This window comes from Pholcus phalangioides, unplaced genomic scaffold (genome assembly GCF_987345545.1).
Source record: "Pholcus phalangioides strain wild (caught in Gottingen) unplaced genomic scaffold, Ppha-v1.0 ptg000003l_1, whole genome shotgun sequence".
Taxonomy (NCBI): domain Eukaryota; kingdom Metazoa; phylum Arthropoda; class Arachnida; order Araneae; family Pholcidae; genus Pholcus; species Pholcus phalangioides.
Window position 1 is genome coordinate 32939225 of NW_028301596.1, and position 22875 is coordinate 32962099.

At 32.2% G+C, this 22875-nt stretch overlaps 1 protein-coding gene across 1 annotated transcript in view; it reads right to left on the bottom strand.

The window, feature by feature from the left end:
• Positions 1-392: 392 nt before the first annotated feature.
• The window catches only part of Cog4 (conserved oligomeric Golgi complex subunit 4), a 29751-nt gene continuing 7268 nt past the window's right edge, over positions 393-22875 (bottom strand). Inside the window, exons 7-22 of the mRNA XM_089247519.1 lie at positions 22111-22267; positions 20257-20363; positions 20054-20103; positions 19449-19545; positions 18228-18270; positions 16606-16724; positions 14957-15042; positions 14370-14595; positions 13768-13830; positions 13079-13135; positions 12619-12765; positions 12141-12233; positions 11935-12036; positions 7744-7872; positions 7247-7338; positions 393-509 (exon numbers count right to left, since the gene is read on the bottom strand). Coding sequence (XP_089103645.1) covers positions 467-509; positions 7247-7338; positions 7744-7872; positions 11935-12036; positions 12141-12233; positions 12619-12765; positions 13079-13135; positions 13768-13830; positions 14370-14595; positions 14957-15042; positions 16606-16724; positions 18228-18270; positions 19449-19545; positions 20054-20103; positions 20257-20363; positions 22111-22267 — 1611 coding nt within the window. The 3' untranslated portion in view covers positions 393-466. The remainder of the gene's footprint in view (positions 510-7246; positions 7339-7743; positions 7873-11934; positions 12037-12140; positions 12234-12618; positions 12766-13078; positions 13136-13767; positions 13831-14369; positions 14596-14956; positions 15043-16605; positions 16725-18227; positions 18271-19448; positions 19546-20053; positions 20104-20256; positions 20364-22110; positions 22268-22875) is intronic.

The window sequence follows — 22875 nt, forward strand, 5'->3', positions numbered from 1 at the left end:
ATGTAAATTCCAATCCATTAAAAAATATTTTGTAATAAACTTTAGGCACTCTTCTGGACAAACCAAAGGCCACAAATAGTTATGAAAAGAACTTATATAGAATTATTGATTCACTAATTCTTTTTGGAATAAAAAAATGTATCGGATGATTCTAGACATGGTGTTTTTTAATGCAAGGCCCAGGGGTCTTTAAGTGCATAGGGAGATTTTATACAATGATTTTGAGAGAGACCATGCAAATTAGTTGGTAATTCCAGCCATGTTGGGATCCCAGAATATCACTGTCTCGGGTGGCTCACTTTCAAGACTGTTCTGGTTCAAGATAATAATGAAGTGCAAATAAATAGACAATTTCAAATTACTGAGCAACAGTTCAATTTTGAAGCAGAACAGAAATTCAAATATAAATTTATAGTATGTCAAACAATTATATACAGTAAAATATATACTTGATGAATGAATTTTTTCACAGTTTCAATCTTTTGATGTCTTCTGGTTTGAAGTCCTTCCTGCAAGAGATTGAAAAATGAATTTGTGAACCACATGGACTAAAAATTTTAATAACAGGAAAGGGAGGAAGATGATCACCAGGACAGTTCCCCCATAGAAAAAGACACCTTTTCTTAGGCTTCCTGTTGCATTAGTGAGGTTTGAAAGCATCCTGGAAAATTATCATGGTTCGTACTTTTCCACAGAAAAAAAATTCAAGGACTATTCAAGCACGTTTCCAGGCAAAATTAAGAAATTCAAGGACTCTTTTTACAAACGCATATTTTTCATGTGAATAATATGCAAATATTTAATTTTGATTGAAACTTTCAGTGTTACATACACTCATTACATTTCTGCATATTTTATTTCACATTTATCTGCAATGTATATCTGTATACAGTGAATTCATTAAATGCTTATATATATTTTCAAATTTTCATGTTAATATTGAAATAAAAAATAATTTCAGACAATTATGGTACATGTTTTTGTCATAGTCACAGCTAGTATGTAGGTGCATATTAACTTCATAAGCTTAGTGTGATACCTTTTCAACGTTTTCCTAATGTCTTTGAGTGTCGCAATATGCACACGTTAAGAACCTCTATATGAACCCCAAGATCAAATGAAGTTTTTATACATTGCAATTAAAGGTTGAGACTAATGGTGTTTTTAACTTTCAACATTGATAAGTTGATAAAATATAACTGGAACATTTTCACATTGTAATATTTCACTCACTGATTACTACCTTTTTCTCTCCATGTGACATAATGTGCATAAAATTTACAGATAATTGCGGTAAAAAAAAAAAAATCAGCATTCGTATTATTACATCACATTCATTCAAAATTAAATTTATCTATCTACAATTCAAAATAATATACATCTCAACATACAGGGTCTAATCATAAATAATCTGAAGATGAAAAAAATTAATTCAAAACATCAGATAGGAATAATGAATTTATGGACAGATGGTTATAACCGATTATAACTAGAGGAAAGATAGAATATTCATAATGAAATTATGGGAACAATATTTCTTTCAAAGTCATATGAGCATGGTCGAACCTGTTTTGTCTGGCCTAACTGGAGTAAGTGCAAGCCAGTTTAGACAAAAAATTCAGTTAAGGAAATATAGAAAAAAAATCAGTGTAAAAGTATTCACACAATCTTACATAACATGAACAGCATTTGAAAGTAAGACAAATAAATAAGTGATGTTTCATAGAAAAAATATAGCAACCTGCACACCCTGACCTACTGCTACCAAACTTATATCTCTCCCATACTTTCTTACGTTGCTTAAATCTGGGACCCCTTTACCTCCAGTAACATAGACAAACTCGAATAAATACACTAGTTTCATCCATGACTGCTGGTCACCTTTTGCTTCTGTGTCCAAAATATAAAAAAAACTTAACTATCCCCCCCCCCCAACTATTCATCTTATTTTTCGACTAACCCTGTTTTATAAGATTTTCCATAGTCATCTCAACTTTGATACTTTTCATATTCCGTTAAACTAACCTCCAGAAGACTCTGCCATTCCCTTAAAATAAAAAAAATTTTTGTTTCTACTGACCTTTAAACACAGCTTCTTTCCTCATACTATTATATCATTGGTGAATATAATAAACTTCCCAACTCTATTGTCAACCTCCCCTACTATCAATAGTTTTTTTTTACAACATCAAACAATATCTATGTCACATTTAACCACATTCTCTGGTATAGGCCTACAGGGCTAATAATATTGCATAAATAGATGAATACTATACACACAAGCATCAGTATAATAACATATATAAAATTGATTTTTGGTGTGTGTGTGTTATCCATACAAATCTACAATTTCAGATGTATCATCGCCATATTTTGAGTATAAACCAAACAGGACCTGCCTTGAACGATAGTCAACTTTAAAAGTTCATCAGAGCTGGGCAAAAAACCGGCGAGCAATGGTTTCTGGGCCTCAACAATCACTTTCGGAATGTTTACTTTGGTTACCGTGGTTTCCTAGCAATGCATCTCCGATTTGTATATTGTCGGGTATTATAGCTAATAACATATATTATATACATATTACTCCATAACATAAGATCATATATACTATCAAGTAAGGAACATGATCTTTTACAACCAGTTTAAAGAACGGCAATCAAGAGAAGTTCTAGTCAGTGTATTAAATCAGAACAGCTATAGTATAATCCCTTTTTAATTAATTTTAATTTAATTTCTTTGACAAGAAAAATTCCCAAAAGCATGACGAGAAGTCACCAAGAGGGAATAGGAGTCATGCTTTTCTCTGTCTTTTTTTGCCAATGAAATATTTCATCAATATATTGCCAAAAACAGATAGCACTACTGCTGTTGAAAACTAAAAATTGGCAATAAAACATGAACGAAAACAATGTTCCTAGACTAAATAAGGGATTGAGATTAAACATAATGTCCTAGACAGGATATGGTATTGAAAATAATAAAAACCAGGGCTCTTTCAAGTAATACAATGGTTAGGGCAGGACAAAAAAACGCCTGTGAGATTAAAATTAAAACAGCTCTAGGCTAGTATTAAAGTATAAATATGAAATGTGCACAACCTGAGAGAATCCATATGTATAATCCTGAGAACAAATGACATACAAAAGAGCTCTGAGAACAGCCATAGTATAATACCTTATTTCATTGGCGAGTTCCTTCCTAACCTGTTGGCACAAGAAATAAGGGATTATACCACAGCTGTTCTTCAGAGCTCTTTTCGACAGAACAAATTTAATTTTTTTTCTATACAGTGAGTTATTGCAATCAAAGACTGCTGCTTTTCTTTTGCACTCCTACGTAAGCTGTTTGATTTTGCTAAGAAAGTCATGTCATCTAATTCCTCAGCCTTTTCTGCAAAACTGTCAGCAGATTTCAGCAAAGATTCTATGTCCTTTTCAAGGCGAGATTTTTTCTTTTTCATTTCTAGCATATCTGCATCACATTGCTGAGAGTTGCTCCTTTTCCTTTTCTCGATGCTCTTTTGGTTTTCAAGATGTTCCATACATCTTTTTCGTGCATTCATAACAAACGTCCTCATATTTTTCATGATTTGTACATTCAGAACATTGCCACCTGCATGTGTGTGAATGAAATCACAAATGAGTCTTTTTGCAATGTACGAGTTCTCACCTAAATTTTCTACTTCTACTTTCTTATTAATACTAAAACCCCTCTCAACAGTAGCTTGTCCATGGCTCAATAGTAACAAGCGTTTCACAATGCTCCAAACATTACAGAACTTTGGTTTATTCGTTTCCAGATACAGCTCATCAACTCTGCTTTTTTTTATGTCAAACTCTTTGTACTGAGAATGACTTTCTGCAACAACTTCTTCTAAATGCGTTATGTACTCTTCAATAATTGTTTCACAATTATTTTCTGAAATTTGGCCATTTTCTACCACCAAAAAAGAACAAGTTTGAATTTTTGCACACAAAAACTTTTGTCATACATTTTTCTCAGATCTAAACAAGACAGATTTCTTACGATTGAGTATTGAATAGGGGCTCTATCCATAATTTTCTGCACTACACTAATGTAAAATGCCTTACAATCCTTACGGAAATCAATTATCTCTCGATCAGTTACTGTTTTACTACTGCGCAGCTTCTTTAACACGCTGTTTGCTAGAAAGCCAGAATCAACATTTTCATTATTGCAGTGAAGTTTTGGATCAGTCACTTCCAGTTTTAAAAGTTTGACCAGCGTGTTTGCAGATTGCAGTACATCTTTCTGCAGGAACCGCTGCAAAATTGATGACAAAATTCTCTTAAAATCTTCTGCTAAAAAGAAAATCATTGGCTGATCTGTCTGATACAACTGCAAAAACGGTTGAAGAATTTTCGCCACGGAAAGAAAAGTCTGTATTTTAATAGGCAGCATTTTGTCCTTCAGGTGTTTCCGCATCACCTCAAATGACCTGCATTGAGGTCTCTGAACTTTTTTTTTCTCAACAGCAGAGGCATATTCTTCCAAGGCTGGAAGTAAGCTGAGGGCACACTCGGCAACAGGAACATTCTCCAACCAGTGATGCAGAACAAATTTTTTGGGAAAATTAAGAGTTTTCTGATATCTGCAAGAAATCTTCTCGTCTTGCCGGCGAGTCTTTGAAGAGATGATATATACATGATAAAAAATCATCAGTTTCCCAATTACTGGAAGAACTGCCACTTCTGAAGGCATTGTGCATGGTATGTAGACTACATGTGCCCAAGTCTAAAATTTGCTTATTGAAATCTTTCATTACCTTGTCTTGGAGATGCTTGAAAAACTTCAAGTTGACATTGGGACCATCCATTGAAACTTGAACTTTTGACAATCTGAGTGGTGAGATACTATTTTCAAAAACTTCCAAAACATCCTCAGATCTACAAGGACCTAAAAAAACAGATGTCATGAACATAGTCCTCACCTCATCCTTACACCAAAACCTGACATGCAAATCAAGTTGTTTTTTTTTCACTGCCCGATCAAAAGTTTCATCAAATAACAATACATGTGAATCTTGCTTTACAAGTTCCTCCAACAATAGATCTTTGAAATATGGGGCGATCCCAAAAACGGAATAGTATGCAATTTTTTTTCTCCACACGAAAACATTTTTGCAAACTGACTATCCACAAATATCGTCTTGAAAATATCCCCGATATTTTCATTCGATTTATATGAATGATGATTTTTTATGCAGTGTAAAGTCCATACAATTTCCGCATTCACAGCTTCTTTTTTCAGTAAATGGCCTCCAATATCGTTGTCATTCGAAACATTAATTTTGTTTTCAACAATTTCACCTTCACGCTTGATGGATGAATTACTCATGCAAGGAAGTTCCTTAAGCAATAATTTTGAAGATGAATGTCTAATTTTCATTAAATCACAATGTTTTTTGCTTTTCATGTGGGATTTCAATGCCGATTCTCCCATTGAAGCAATATTAATAACTTTATAGCATACCTTGCATTTGGCGACATTTTTTTCAGGTACACTCACCAACCAATCTTCATAGCATGGATTTCTAAGCCAAAAGCTGTTGAAAATGCACTTGCCACTCATTTTTTTACCTTGGAACAACTTCAAAAACCATGCACGCTTCACATCGCTCTTCAAAAACCAATATCTTGTTAGTGATCAAAAGTAGCTCCGTTCACTTGCGGATCGAAAAGCTAAATTATTTCGGCAAAAAAAAAAAAGTGAAACTTTCTTTTAAGAAATTAATTTTTCAAGTTCTCCAGAAAAAAAATACCTAGAACAAAGGTTTAATGACTTTCAGACTCCAAAAATACGTCAACATACGAACACGTTAGTAGAAGAACAATAGAAAAAAAAACGTGCTTTTTATCTTCAAATCCAATTATACAGGGTTATTGGCTGCTGAGGCTTTTTCCCTGTACTTTGCACTTTTCTTTAACCACGTCACTTATGGGATAGAAAAAAAACAAGGTGGCGAAAACTATTCCGGAAAGCACGGTTTTTTTTTTCAAGGAAAGAAAAAAATATTTTTCAAGGCCTTGAAAATGAACTTTTTTTTTTCAAGGACTTTTCAAGGTTTTCAAGGACCGTACGAACCCTGATTATGATCCAGCACAGCTGCGTCCTTCCTACCTATCTGAGAATAGCCCTCGTGATCACATAAAAAACAGACAATTTCATGATTTTTGTCACAGCCGTCTTTTTATAACGATTTAGGCTAGTTAGACATGGATTCATAGTTTTGAAGCTAATTCTGAATCGTTATTCTCCTGCACCACTCGGCGAAATTCTGAAACACTGGATGTGTTGAATATTCTGGTGCAAGCAAACATATACACAGTACTTTTCAAACTGAGGTATAAAAATTTAAAAAACTGCTGATAGGTTAAGGAGAGCGGACCATGAAATGAGCAGTGATAAACATAAAAGTTAAGCAAAAGGGTATGAATACTTTCAGGTGTATGCTTATTCACCTTTTTGTGTGACAAACTTTGCCTTTATTAACAAAAATAATGAGAAGTAAGAAGAAAAAGCCCAAAAAATAATGAATGTCAGTAATTATTGCACGTGTCCTAATACAGTGTCTGTGAAGCAAAGACATTTGACTTGAGGCCCTGGCAAAGCAGGTATTTCGGGGCCTCCACTAACTGAGTCAAAGATATTTGGCTAGTTAGTGAATATATCATAATATCTGTCTGAATTCTGAGTAAAATATTATGGGGACGCTGGGCGAATGAACCATCTGAAGATTTAGACAAGTACCTGAAAAATCCAGCCCAGCGTGTATTGCAACTAGGTTGTATTTGTCATTTTCACTTCGAACTATCAAAGGCAGTACCAGCATAACACTAGACAAGCATAATTCTGGTAACACAGGTTAGGGTCACACATGCACTCAGAATACATTCCTGTATATACTGATTTGTTAGCAATTACCGAAAGAAATGTGTGTGTGAAGTGCATGTATGGTCGCAAATAGTTGCACTACTATGACTTGAATTATATATACATATTTCTGCATTTTTATCATGGTCCTCTTGACAACTTGACCAGGGATCAGTAGCCAGAAATTTCTTTTAGAGGAAGCAACTGATATTTCAAGGAAGATGCAAACTCAAGAGGACCCCCCCCCCCAACGGCTACTGCCTTGCTAGGGATGATGAGTATTCAAAATGATTGTGTGGGAGATAAATAGTCACACATTTAATTTGAAAGAGTATTAATAATACTGCTATACCTTAAAGCTAGAACCTGCCTAACTTCAGTTGGAGTTAGACGCCAAGTAAATGAACCAGAATTCGGTCCCCATGTGTCTGAAATTTCATTAACCTGAAAGAAATCAAATAAATATTAGGACATTTTTTGCGCAAATTTTATTTTGGCACATAACATTGTACTGCAGTCTGACTATTATTGGATATATGTTGAAAGCAGCAGCTTTTAAATAAGGCAGTCTTAAAACAATCTTAGGGGTCGATAAAGCTTCCAAGATGGGTCCTACAAATCCATTTATAGCCAGTTGGTTCTTATATTGAGCTATGAATCACAACCCAATTTGATTTGCGGGGTCTTTCGAGATGGGTTATACATAAATTTCTTTTTTTCCTCTGTGTTCCGATTCATCAAAAAGCGATTCAGCAGGCCACTAATCTCACCAATCATTCCCCATGGAAGCGGTTTAAGGGTTAATAAATAATGTTTAAAAACAAAATCAATAGCAATCAAACTACTTACTGTTTCTAAATTCAAAATCAAAGCGATCTGTGTTAGTCGAGCAAACTTATCCCGAATTGTCCAGGTCGTAACTGAAGTGAGATATGTGATGATCATTCTCAGCTCTCGGTCAAATTGAAGTCCTCCAAGCTTGAAAAAATTATAACATGTAAGTGAGCAATTAAGCATGGAAATACTGAGCTTCAATTGAATATTTACTTACATTGAATGAGTTATTTTGAGCATAACATTACAACTGTGGCTGAGATTAAATTCTAAGCAATTTTTTTTCTCTTCGAAGTGAAAAAAACTCCAATTCTTGCATTCAAATGTCACATGATCCATACATTAAGTACCCATTATTTGTGTTGTATCTTTTACCAAGTGTATGTTGTTGGTGTGTGCGGTTATGTACTGCTTTGTTATGTTTTGGTGGATGTGGCAACAGAATTCTGGTTCCATTTATCAAGTCTGACACCATCAGGCTCTCAGAGAAAGTCCACCCCTTAGAAGAGCATAAACCATCTCTAGATGGTCTCTCTGGGCAATCAACAGTGATGTAAGTATGAAACAGAACATCAAAAGACTGAAATAATATTCTAAAGAGAGATTTTTGTTTTATAAAGATGCACTTCAAAACATTAATAATCTATGTGGGATTTGAGTGCAAGTGAAAAATAAAAAAATAAATCAGTATAATCATTCAAAAAATTGAAGATGTAAGGTAAGATGCATTACGGGCTGGATTCAAACCCATGAACCTTTCGGCTGCCTTTAGTTGTGTCCCACTGTACCAACTGCTGCTAGCCGTTCCTAATTAAATATATCAATTCTCAAATATCTATTTGTCTTTAATGCGCTCTCAGAATGGAAACCTATAGCAATCGCGAGCGCTATGTGTCAGTTTCTCCTTTTATAGGGGGGGGGGGGGAATGGTAAAGGCCCCAAATGACTTTTTTTTTCGAGTTCATCTTGGCATAACATTCAGAAAATATTTGTTTCCTCGATATCTTGGACTGAGAAAAAAAAAAGCCACCTATCTCAATATATGGGACTATTTTTTGATTCCATACAAGACAGGTCTCTGTCACATACAGTGTATGTCTTAGACAGGTTTCATTGTATATACATATTTTTTGTTTATTTTTTGACAAAAAAAAAGTTTGCATGAAATAGTGACACTGCCAGAAGTAAGTTGACTTGTTCCCCATATTTCAATAAAATAAATAAACGAAGCCATGATTATTATTTGTAATAAATCTAATAGATACACCAGGAGTGGAAAATCTGCTACAATTGTTACAATTTGAGATGTCTACTACATTTTGCTACAATTTTGACAATTTTCCTCTCATTTACTACATACTGCTACAAAAACGCCGAAATTCTTCAATTCTGCGCCATCTTGCACCACAAACAAAATTTTTCCTTAGGAAACTTTAAAGTTGCATCACAATAGAAGCTGACTTTTCGATGACGGCATTTGTTCTCACAATTTTATTTCTTGGGGCCCCTCCCCAGGATTTGGCACCTAAGCTTCCGACAACGCATAAAATGGAATCAAACTAAACGAATTACCGCTTATCCCTGGAACAACAACAAAAAAACAAAAAATCCTTCAGATGCTGTTTCCAGCTACTTTCTTCAAAACAAAAAAGTCGACTCTTTTGATTTATTTTCACAAAAAAAATTCAATCTGAGTACATCTGTTTTCACTCCTTATTTTTAGCTGATTTGTGATTGTTCCATGTATTTTATTTTCCAGTATCTTTAACAGATTTTCAGTCTCTCGTTTTGCTTCCAAGTTTCCTATTACTCATATTTTCTACTATTTTTTTTTTTTTCATGTCATTTCCTTTTACACCATTCACCAGTATCTTTAGTGTTCAATGGAAAATGGTTTGTAGCTGCACATTAATTAAAATTACTTTGTCTAGACTATGGTCATGGTTGGTTTGATGTAAGATTCCAGCAAAGCTTATTTACGCAGACAAGCAGAGAGGTCAACAAAAATTCACAAAACTTTTCTTTGGGTTTGTGGTAGACACTCTGATAATGAAAATGATACGGTAACAAGCTAGCATCCCTCGCAGCTACAGTGACCATTTTTGTCTCATCATTATCATATTCTGCATGCCAAGGATAATTGTATTGGGATCTACAGTATATAGCCGATTCCAAAACAGACACAGTTCCAGAGGACAGTGATTGCCCCTTCCAAGATCTAAATACTATGAGAAACATTTGTCTGTATCATAATATATGAGATGACCTAACAAGCCTATGAAATAAATTCCCAGGACCAATCCTTTTTTTTAACAGTCATCCCATGCAGGCTACAGTGCTCTTAGATAGAGCACTTATACCAACAGCCAGGGGCTTCCACATTTGGGAATGCGGTTTGCCTAGGTCGTTATTTCATTTGGGAATGCAGTTTGCCTAGGTCGTTATTTCATTTGGGAATGCGGTTTGCCTAGGTCGTTATTTCTATGGACAGCCAGGTCACAATTTTTCACGAGTCCCTTTATTAAAAAAATATATAATAGCCCCTGTGCAATCATGTGAAGGAGCAGGGGAAAGCTTGAGACAAAATTCTCACTTGTAAAAGACATCATTTTGGTGTCTCTGGCATATAAGCTGCATGAGTAAAATTATCTGGAGGAAACTCACAGATTTGGAGCTGCCATGAGTAATATGGTGAGAGATCAGGGGCGGATCTAGAGATCGCTTTGAAGGGGATGCCCGCTGACATTATTGTGACTATGGGGTGACCATACGTCCTGTATTTTTGGGGGAATAATGGTTTTCTTTCTCTTTTAACTTTTTTTGAGAAAAATGCCCTAGTTTTTTCCGTTTTTTAGTCCAAGTTTTCTTGGATTTGTTACTTAATCAAAATATTGATACAAGTAATTTTCAATGGATTTATTGAATACAACATTATCATATTCACAGTTTGCTTGGGGAGGGGGTGATCAGGGTGACTAACCCCCCCTTCCACCCCATAGGTCTGCGCCTGTGAGAGATAACATAGGCAGTTTGATCATTAAAGTTCTTATCCTGGGCTTTATATTCACTTACTTCATAAACTTACACATATTTAATGTATACTACATGAATGATGTTCCAGTTAGTCAGAGAATGGCGTAAAAGGAAATGGCATATCACGAGAATGAATATAGTATTCATTATAGTATATAATCACGAGTAGAAGATGAATAATCGAAAACTTGGAAATAAAATGAGACTGGAAATCTGTCAGAGATGCTGGAAAATAAAATACACGGAGCAATCACAAATCAGTTAAAAATAAAGAGTGAAAACAAATGTACTCAGATTGAATTTTTTGTGGAAATAATCATTCTATTAAATTTCTAATAGTTTAATCATTATGTTATAGTTTTTATTTCTGTAGTTTAAGTTAAAAACAGTTTAAGTCTAGTTTTTGATCACTATTAAATTTCTGAGAACTAATAAATATTCTAAGAATGACCCAGCAAAATAAGTTATCTCAAAGTATGTTGAATCAAATTGAGGTAATATAATCAAGAGCAAACTCAAAAAGAAACACATTTTAAATATGAAATGGATTAATTCTAGTAAAAGCAGCAAGATCAAACATTAAAAAAATGCTTGAAACTGAAGAGAACAAAAGCACTACTTAGACTGTCAGTGGCAAAAACAAGAAAAATAATTACTTTTCTAATGTGTTTCAAGCCTCTCCTTTAATGGTTTTTTTTTTAAATTTGTGAATAACAAGTCTACAAGCTAAATCTAAAAACACTCATTTTCAAATTAGTTTTCAAATCTGAAGCACACTATGTGTTAAAATGTCTGTATGTAAAAAGCATATCATTTATTGATATTGTAGAGAATGTAAAAATATAAATATATCAAGTCTCTCAAAATTTTTTTATGACTTAAAAATTAAAAAAAAAAAATTATTTCTTCTAGATGAAGTCTCTATGTATTTTGTACCTTGATGGAGGGGGACACCAACTTCTTCTGAGCTGAAATAACACTATTTCTTGAAGTGAAATGTATTTCCTATGTATGCTACTGCTTATATGTATATAAAAACTATTTTATTTACTGCCAAAATTTTAAAGCACTACAAAACTGATAAATGCTGCTACGAAAATAATTTTTCCTGCTACAAAAATCAAATTTTCATTTTCCACCCCTGAATACACTGAAAAGGGAGCAAAGACTTACTCTGTTAAAGCTGCACAACAGGACTGCCTTTTCTAGCTGACTCGTTAAATCACCTGCCAGCAAGCTAATGAACCTATCATAATTATTTGCCGTCAGGCTGGCCTGAAAAAAAAGTGATAAATCACAAATGAAAGGCTACATGATTAATAAAAAGAAAAAATCTGTCATAGGAATCACATTTGTTACAGCATCATAATTGTTTTCACCTTGAAGGATTTCAAGAAACTGTCAATGGAAGATACAAAGCTTTGTACAAAAGGTCTTATGCCGTCGTTTGCTTCATACAGCAGAAACTCTTCCTGTTCAATATATGTGGGGAAATTATTAAAATAAAGTAACACATGATTTCATTGGTAATTCAACTTCACATCTTTTGAAACTAACTACAAAAAACAAAACTGGATAACATATTCATTCACATGGTAAAAATTAAATACAATGTACACAAGAGAAAGCACTGCATAAAAGTTTACACAACTGTTTGAAAAGTTTAACACCTATTTATAATTTAAATAAAAAATCTAAAAAATAACATCAGAAGAACTCAATAATATCCGAATACAGTTATTTAACCTGAATTTGTTGGTTATTAAACATGAATGATACTCTAGATGCTGTGTTTTACCGGTATTAGAGAAAAACTGCTGCAATAGAATACATATTTAGTAAAATTTTACTACGCACTTCTGTGACGATGTGACTAGTGGACTGGAAAGCATCAGCCCATGGTTTAATACGAGGTTTGATGACACTGCTACTCAAGTGATTCATTCCAGAATTTATCAACTGCTGCAACTTTGAGATGACGCTTGTAACTTCGGAAAGGCAACTCTGATTTGAAACAAGAATGAAATATATCAATTCAGACTGAACATCACATAAAAGTAACACATGAAATAAACAAATACAACAAAATAAATTAAAAAAAACAAATGAAAGTAATGTGGTAAAAAAAATAATATATGATTAATTGATCAATATAAATAATTTAATCAATCAATGCAAAAAAATCTAAGGAAAGCCATATTACATTATCCACATGCGATTTTGTATCAAACTTCATGAGAAAAAAAAATGTTAACAATCAAACCAAAAATACAATATGTAATTTATTTATAAAATTATTTTTAAAAAATAGCTTCACCTCTAATTTCGCAGTTTCTTGCTCAGTAGGATTTGGAAAAGTTTTCTGTATCTCTTCCTAATCATTAAAATAAAATATGAAGAATTAAAATTATTAATAAGATGTTAAAATATGTATATGTTTTGAATATAAACATAATTAATTCTTTAGGTTTCCAGGGCAGTTAACTTATAAGATTATTTTTTAAGTGAGTTTGAGTTTTTTTCGTTTTTCACTTTAACAGATGATGCAATTTTTTTTTTAAATTAGCATTTTTTGCACACATAATTTCAATGCCACCTGAACATCTCCTGAATTTGGAGAAACACTAAGAATTCTTCTCAGTACCGTAAAATGAGGTGAACAGAAACAGTAGGGTGAATAGAAACGAAACTTCATAAAAGCATAAACCATATTCCTGTATTATATTCACAAAAATATTTTCCATTATCATTGTTAGCCAACTGAAAAGTAAATTGGGAATGGAAATTATTTTGTGAATATAATACGGGAATATGTTTGTGCTTTTGCAAAAGTTTTGTTTCTGTTAACCCCATTTTACGGTACTATTCAAACTTGAAATTAAACTGCAGTCTCAAAACGTGCTCTTTCATTCAGCACATAAAAGTTGAGAAGAAAAGCTCTATATACTGGTACATCTACTCAAATGATATCAAAACACTATGAAAAAAAGTTTAATAAAAAAATACCTCTAAATTAGCTCTCAGAGTTCTCACCAATTCACAAGCCACTTCAGAGTTATTTAAGGTCACCTTCATCAGAAAAATGAGCAAATACATGATTGAAATAATTACATACACAAGTGTGATAAATGCCTATGACTGTATATTTGCGACATGGGCAAGTTGTATTTATGTCTAGTATATATTATCTTGTTCCAAATTTTTCATTTAAATATTTTTTGTTATAGAAAATAAAATTTTAGACATTTAGTTATTTTACATACTAGATAATACCCAAAAAATTCTTAAACAATAGGAATCAAAACAAATATGCATAGCCTAATAAATCGAATAACTAGGGCTCCAATTTCTATGACCACATATTTCACTATTGGAGCATATTCTGTCAATTTTTAGGTCATAAAAATCCTTGCCCTACTAATAACCCTATCAACAAAAAATCAAATATTTTTGCTATAATTTCTTACTCTGAATTTTTTTTTATAATGAATTTGATCCTATTCAATATACATACCTTTGAGAACTTCACATATCATATGACTTATTTACAATCAGTAAAAACTAAATATTCAAAAATTTAAAACTTCAAATATGAAAAAAAAACCCACCAGGAAATCAGCTTTTGCTTTATCAGTGTCTGAAGGTTGCAGTCTTCCTTGCTGTATACTAGATTGCAGAACATTATATGCTTGGCTGAAATCAAGGACAACACCAGACGGGAACCCAAACCTTATTTTTTCACTCAAGACTGAGTAAAATTCAGTTTGCAGGAACGAGTTTGCATGATTCAACATAGCACAAACTATATCTGCACTTGAGCTGGAAACTGCACGCCTGAATGACAAACACAAGGGGAAAAAAAATGGGGAAAATGTAATAAACACCATATGCTGTGGTTATCATATATGTATTGATGTGTTTTACTTTTCTTTTAATGACCAACAAAATTTATAACATTTTGTTAAATTTTTATCTGAATGAAACATTTTCACTTCATAACATTTATAAGCAAACTAATTACAATAATTTTGTTTAAGCATAAAACTAATTTATCGTGCAATTTTTATTTTATTTTAAAAGAGATACATAGAGGTGAAAAACAATCAGCAAGAAAATATAGATTCAGAGTACGAGTTTCCAAGTTATGAAAATAAAATTTTTATACAAAAATTTTCTTATCAATGATCTTGCTTACTTTAAACATTTTTTAATAATGAAAAATACATCATCTAACATGCTAGATGTCGATGAATCTTCTTCAACAGTATCAATGCTTACAGCCTGTAACAGTAAAAAAAAATCATAAATTAACTTTACTTAAATGGGGTTTCCCCCCCCCCCCCATTCTCAACTCAAAATGAACATTAACTCTGTATTTCTGAGAGAAAATTTAAACAATGATTTAGATACATTCTGTATCTCAGAGTCAAGGGAATTCAGTCAAAAACACCGATTTTACAAGGAGGGGGAAATACAGTGATGCCTTGGCAAAGATAATTAATTCTGGAATCACGTTCGTTAGCTGAAATCTTTCACCAGCCAAAACATTATTTTCCCATAGATTTCAACGAAAATCATTTAGTTTATTCCAGATACTACCCAAAATGTAAAGATAAGTTTTTGTAAAATTCCAAGGAGCACTCTAAAAAAAGGCAAAAACTGACCAAAGAACTAAATGAAGAATTTCAAAATTGGAATGAAGAAGAATTTACAGGAAGATGAGATACTGAAAATAGCTTTCCTATGTACACAACCAACACCACCTTTAATGTACTAAAGCTAGTGCAACCCATAGATGTAGTCGTCCATTTGTGATTTGGTCTGCTCATTGTCTGTCTCTGATACATGCAGATCATAGGCTTGAGACTATATTATGTCTATTTATAGTTATATTATGTCTATGGAAAACATAGATTCCCCCTTTTTTACAATGTATTTTCTATTAGCTGAATCTTTCATTTTATATGAAATGGTTCAAAAACTTTCAGAAAGAAAAGTGGAGGTGTACATCTAAAAAAAAATTTTAAGGTGGGAATGAGTCAATTGGGCTTGAGTAACAGTAACTCTGATGATGAATGATGTGAAAATTCAGCTCACGATACAGCTATTTTATGTTGGCGTGTGCATCCATATACACAAAAATCTTTGTTAGCCAAATCTGTATTCATTAGCTGAGACAGAAAAACCAAGAAAAAATCTTTGTTAGCCAAAAAATTTGTAAGATGAGGCATTAACCAAGGTATCACTGTATTTTGGTAGCAAAAAAAATGTTGATATCAGCATAATGCTTCATAGCATTGATAAAACACATAAAACTAAACAATTTAAATGTAAAATGCTAAAAAAAATTAGCTCTGAGGAGAATATTTTTATCAACACATTAAAGTATCTTAACACGGTCAAGCAGTGCAGATCTATACATAAATATAAATAAAATTTGATCATATAACAAAGAATCTTAAGTTTAACCCATCTGCATCCTCTCTTTGAATTCCTGCCTTCCCCATATCACTATGCATCAACAACAAGGTAACAGGTGTGTAAGTATGGTGCAAGCAGATTATCCATGCTAACTGTTAGTAACACTGCCAATACACAGATTACTTAAAGATTAATTAATTAAGTAAGGTTACTTATATTTGTTTCAAAGCACAACAAAACGCAAGAATTTTCATATTAAATACGAAAACAAATTCTCATGTTACCTTATTCAAAACAACAATTACCAAAAAAGAATTGAATTAATACTCATATTTGAATGATAGGCACCCACAAGGAAAAAACATAAGGATAAAAACTTTCTAAAACAAATCTTCATTTACCAAAATCAAAAATAATGCATACTTTGTTGACAGATTCCCTCATGAAGTATTCTTCCATTTCCACATAAGCTCCTAATAACATATGCATGGTTTTGCTTAGATCGCAATCTTTAATTAGATTACTCAACTGCTTCTCCTGTTCTGCAAAAAAAAAACTTTCTTCATTACTATCAATTTTGATCAATTCAATGAAAAAAAAATAACATAAAAATGTTTTCATAAAAAACATGTCCCATGTGATATCATAGCATGATGAAGTTGCTAATAACTCTGTAGGTGATGCACGTAATCTCACAATTATTGTGTAATGATCACAATAAATCAGGAAACGAATAACAGCTCTAAATCATGAGAGAAAAATACAATTATTTTCCACAATTTCTGCTAGATTCAGGTTGTTCAGGCATCCCTTGCTTTACACAATTTAATTAGTTCCGAAAAATCATGTAAGATGAAAGTTCATAAAGTGGGTTGAATTTAACACGGATAAGATAGAAATAAACCAAACTTCCAGCAGCAAAGTAATATATATATATATATATATAATTTTTTTTTGAATGAATTTGTTATTTTAACTTAAATAAATCTTGTGAATTTAAGCTAGATGATTTAATTAATGTTTTTTACTTCTGTATTCAGTACTTCTGATTGATTCTAGTGAGCATGGATGTTTTCTTTCCTGAAGAGAGACTGGTATATGATAAACTGATAACTTATTAATGAAACAGTTGAAATTCAAGTAACAAGCTTGGCAATTTTGGCTCTTCATGAAAATTTTAGTACCAAGAGAAGATTTATTGCTAAGGAATTCTAAATATCCGTCACAAATACGAAAAACCTAGTTTCATTAGAATCTTTTCCTTTGGTTAAAATTCTTTTAGCATTGAGCATTGTCAATGTTATCAAAAGATGTTGATTAATGAGATCTGATGAATTGGATTTGAGCATTTGTCCTACATTCATCTCATCCAGGACCGTCTCGTCCAGGAGTACTATGCACCGCTCCTCCCCGGCAAAAGTGATTTTTTGAGGCCCCTACTTGATTAAGCATGGATAGGCAGACATTTTTAATCATGGAAAAAAAGAAGAAACATTGAATTTTTGTGAGGCCCCACTGCACTTGAGGGCCCTTGGGCTATGCATTAAGATGGCACTGTTCTCATCTAAATTATAAAATCCATCAAATTCTGTCAGTTTTGTCACTTTTCAAAATTTAAGTGTGCCATATCTTAAATTTCCAAGCCCATTTTCAAAATTAACATCAAACTCCAGGCCAAATTTTGTGGTTGATATTTCTGAAATCAACCTTCCGAAATGGCGTAAAGATAGACTATGTAAAGGATAGTCAATGAGGATATCGGTATTGATTTTTGTAACTGGAAAAAAAATTGATAAAACTAATTGATTTTACTTTCAAATATTTTGTGACTAAAAAATAACTGTGAAAGTATCATGTTATGCAACCCAGTATAAAAAAACATCCTCTTTTGTGTAAAAGCAAAAAATAAGGAAAAAAAGATTTTTTCCGATGATTTTTATAACCATCTTTGTGTTTTAAATAATTACAAAAAATTCAAAATAGCAGAACCTGTGGATAATTTGTAGTTCAGATGATTTTATATGATAATAAGTGGTAATAAAAACCTTTTTTGGATTCTGGAACTTGAGCTGATACTTCAATATCTGCCTAATAAATGAGTTCAAGAAACAAATTTTTAGTCTATGTAGAAAAAAAACCAATAATAATAACTGATGGAAAGATTACAAAAATATACTACAGCATAAAGGAAAATATATATAAAACATGCTGATAAGTTACCATTTCATATGAGGAATAACTAAGAGATACTTATGTAATCAAGTTGACTTAACAAAGAATGTAATACTACACAAAGGATGAGTGGTCTAGCAGACCACTGTCAGAAAAAGAGGCAAGATTTACAAAAATCAGAAAGTGCAAAAATGTTCAGCCAATATGAAATTTTTATCAATAAAAAAAAAAGAAGCTGGAAGAAAAGTTCAATCATATTATGATAAAAAATAAATAAAGTTAGTTTAAAAAAATTGTTTCTTATAGAATATACAACAATATTTGGTTAACCAGCCAACTGTCCAATTAATTTCTCCAAGCGTTACCCGCAGTGCCCACTTTTTTTTGAAGATGCGCGCGCCTTTTCCCTTTTTTTTTTCCTTTCTTGGAAATTTGAAATATTAAAATATTTTTTTATAGCATGTTTTTTTATCTCTCGAATGTGCCGAGACATAATATGACACCCCAAAAGTGGGGAGGGGCAGTCATAATGTCCTGTGACTAAAAGAAATGCTGTTGATTGATTTATGTGGAACCATAGTAGTTCAACCTTTGCTAAAAGATATATGAGTAATAAAACAGATGCATCTTCGTAAGGGAATCGGAAAAAAAAACAATGGGGATGCAGCTTTGCAAAACATAACAAAGATAATAGTAATAATAATCTCAGACTTTGAAATATAATTGTCAACTCCGTCTAGTGATGAGATAATAAAGTAGAAGGATGACTGTGCAGAGATGGCAGCACATGTATGACAAATTATCTAGTCATATCTGTGAAAAAGACCGAAAAGTCTTTGTGTCTGCAAATGCTGTCATAGGCAACACCATTACGTACATCAGCGACGGCAAATGCCGTCTTAACCACTTGACTGATGAAAAAGACCAAAAAAATCTGCGCGTCTGCAAATGCTGTCGTAGGTACCAACATTACGTATGGCAGCGACAGCAAACGTCGTCGTAACCACTTGACTGGCTAAATTAGTTTTCCTTTAGAAAAAATTACACAAATAATGAAAGAAAATAGAAGCAAAATGTATAAGTCCTTTCTTTACCATAACTCTTCTCTTGATAAATCTCAAGTAAAGCTGTGTCCTGGTGCTAATTATTGTAATTTCTGCCAGAAGGCTGTCAAGTTCTCGAGGGTCCATTCTTTAAAAAAAATAAACTATATAAATACATGCATATAACTAAAACTTAACCTCATAAAATGATAAATCTTTCAATAAAATTGAAACAAAATTATATAGTAGTAGTTAAACAATTCTTTTACAACTAAATATACTGCACATAGTTAAGTTATTAAGAAGTTAATTGTATCAGTTCAATGCATGAAATAAAAGTATATCTTTATTTAAAAAGTTTTAAGTTCTATTTTTAACAAGCAAGCTATAAGCTGGCACGGATATATGTTTATCTGAATGGTTGCTGAAATATATCAAAAACTTGCTGTATTTGAAAATTTAACAATAAAACTTGAATTGATATTTAATAAGTAACTGTACAATTTGAAGCAGTTATAATTTGTAAGTATGTTTACACGTATTTAGTTAAATGAACTATTAAAATCAATCAAATTTGATCCTAACTAGTTTAGGAAATCAATGTAAGAAATGATCAAATATAATAAAAGTTGCATGCGGTTAATAGATTTTCATACTTTTCTGTGGCTCGATATGGATTTTTCAATAACTGGTGAACAATAGCAGCCTGAAACCCAAGATAAATTTCATTATGAAATACATAAATTAATTTCTTCACTCTCTCCAATATAAAATACTGTTGTTTGAGTAGCTACTGAAGTTACAGTTGCTTCAAAAAAGTATTAAATTGAATGAAAGCACTGTTGTGAAGTAAACTTGCCTTTCGATGAAATTCTCTGTTTTTCTTGAAATCATCCAAAATTTTCTTAACTTGTCGATCACATTCTTTTTGCAGTATTTCAACAACAGAGAAAAGCCGACCAGGACCTGAAGTGTACAAAATACCACATATATTTTACACTATGCTTCATAAAACTCAAAATTATTGTATTTTGTTTATGTTATTGTGTCATTGAATTCTAAAAAACTAGTGTTATTATTAATATGGAAATTATTTTTTAAAAAACTAAGTCTAAAATTATATAGATACTTTCAGACATAAACTGATTTTAAGACATTATATTTAGGCATAAATTATGATTTTTTTTTCCAATTTCCATATTTTTATGCACAGAACAAAAGATATCATGTTCAAAGCCTTTCATTCTAGTTGGATGCACAGTTTTTCATTCACACAAAATCTATTTTACTTCAACAAATAAGAATATAACATTTTTGAATAGTACTTACACCGTGCTGTAAAAATAAAGATTATTTTCTCAGATGTACTGGGTTATAAAGTAAAATAATTGCATTTATACCTAATCTTTTTTTGATATTTTTGAAAAGTTTTAATTTCTTTCTCTTCCATTTGTAAAAAAAAATCTTAAAAAAAAGTCACATCTTAAAAAAGAGATTCTATCAAACCATAATAATAGGTTTAGAAGCTAGCAAATATAGGAGTGACCATATGATCCATTCTGTACGGGCAATTCTCAAGTAACTTTGGCCATCCCAATTTTTTTTATATAAAATGTCCTGTTTTTTCCAGTATTTTCAATGAGGCTTGTTTGAATTGTCATTCTTTACTAAACTCAAGAATTACAATTATTTCAATTACTTATAAATTACATTGTGGTACTTAAGATGTTCCAGACTCTGCCACGAAGCTGGGCTGGAAGAGATCTCGGCAACGGGATAAGTCCAGTGGCAAAGTTCTGGCGTTCATTCATTCATTGTGGTACTTAAGACTAATCATCACAATTAATTAATAGACACAAATATATTCATCACACATATTTGTCACGCACATAAGTTATGTTTCTTGGAGTGAATTACATTTTAATCCATTGTGATTTGTGCATGCATGATAACCCTCTATTTCCTGTTATTGGTGATTTTTCAGCAAGTTTAGTGATAGTCTGCAACTTTACAAACTTCTGACAACTAGAACGACACTTTTTTCTAAATTCACCTAGGCATAATATTCAGAAAGTCTATTGATTTCATGCATCTTGGCTAAGTAAAAATCATCTTCTCTGGCAATTTGCTTGGCAGTATTAAAGAGAATATTAGCTGTAATTAAAGAATTTTTTTTACCTTTAGCAGTGTTTTGGCTATAAATTGGCAACTTCACTAACCTTTGACAATGTTTTTGGAGAGAATCAATGATGCATTGTATGGATCCTGATTTCCCATATTTATATGAAGAAAATATGGTCAGCCTGGGTATTTATTATAGTATGCATTACATTAGCATGTATCAAGACTTTTATAATGAAACACCTTTCACAGGCTGGATGAAACCCTTGGCAGGCTGTATTTGGCCCGCTAGCCAGAGGTTGTGCACCCCCTGCCCCACATGTTATTATAATTTGATAATTTATGTAAAATTTCAGATATGCAAGAACGATAAGTTTCTACAATATGTCATGAATGACAAATGTCAAGAGGAAATTGATAATATAGGAATAATTAATATAGGAATAGAGGAAATTAATATATAGAGTTCATAACTTTTAAAATTCTCTATTAATAATGATGATAGCTCAACAATTTAAGATGTTCACTAAAAGCATTTCAAATTCAAATGATAATGAAACTTTATTTCAAAAAATACTTATCATGAACTAACCATAATAAGTCTCAACCAATGGTTGATGGATCTCTATCACCCGAGCAATCCCTTCAAAAAGTAGAGTAATGGTGTCAGCATATCTTACATTTGCTCTTTTATCTTTTGAATCAGCGGACTGAGCTTGCTTCAAATTATTTTGTGACTTTTCTGCTATCTGAAATATATAACAAAAATCTTTCTAAGTTTTGATATGACATATTGTACACTGTATTATACCAAGATCGTAGTAATGAGTGCAATAATATTTGAATCATCAGGTTTAAGAAGGGAATGAAGACCAAGCAATGTCAAAATTTTCTTTTGTACTCTAAAAAGTATCTCTGAGCTTCACTCTACATGCGAGTGATAAGAAAAAAAACAAAAACCAGTCCCTAGAAACAGAAATAAGAACTTGAAATTGGTGGTTATTGAATGAAAATATTACCACTTAGTTTTTTTTTCGATTTTCCAAAAACTTGATTTTTGGACTTATTTCCCTTCTTAAATCTGATGATTTATTTACAGTTCACAATATCTGGAATGTTATTAGAATAGCTTGGAGAGTTTTATTGCAAACTGTATCAAGAAGGAAATGATTTTTTGCTCAATTAATAAGCATAGACAGATAAGGACCAAACATCAACCTTGGGCCGACCTCCATTTGTAGTCCACTACAGACAATGCTGGAAAAGATTAATAAGCATAAGAATCTTGCGAGAACGAATAGATATTAGAGAGAGAAAAAAAGCAAGAATTATTGTGATCAGTAACGTGAAATAAAAT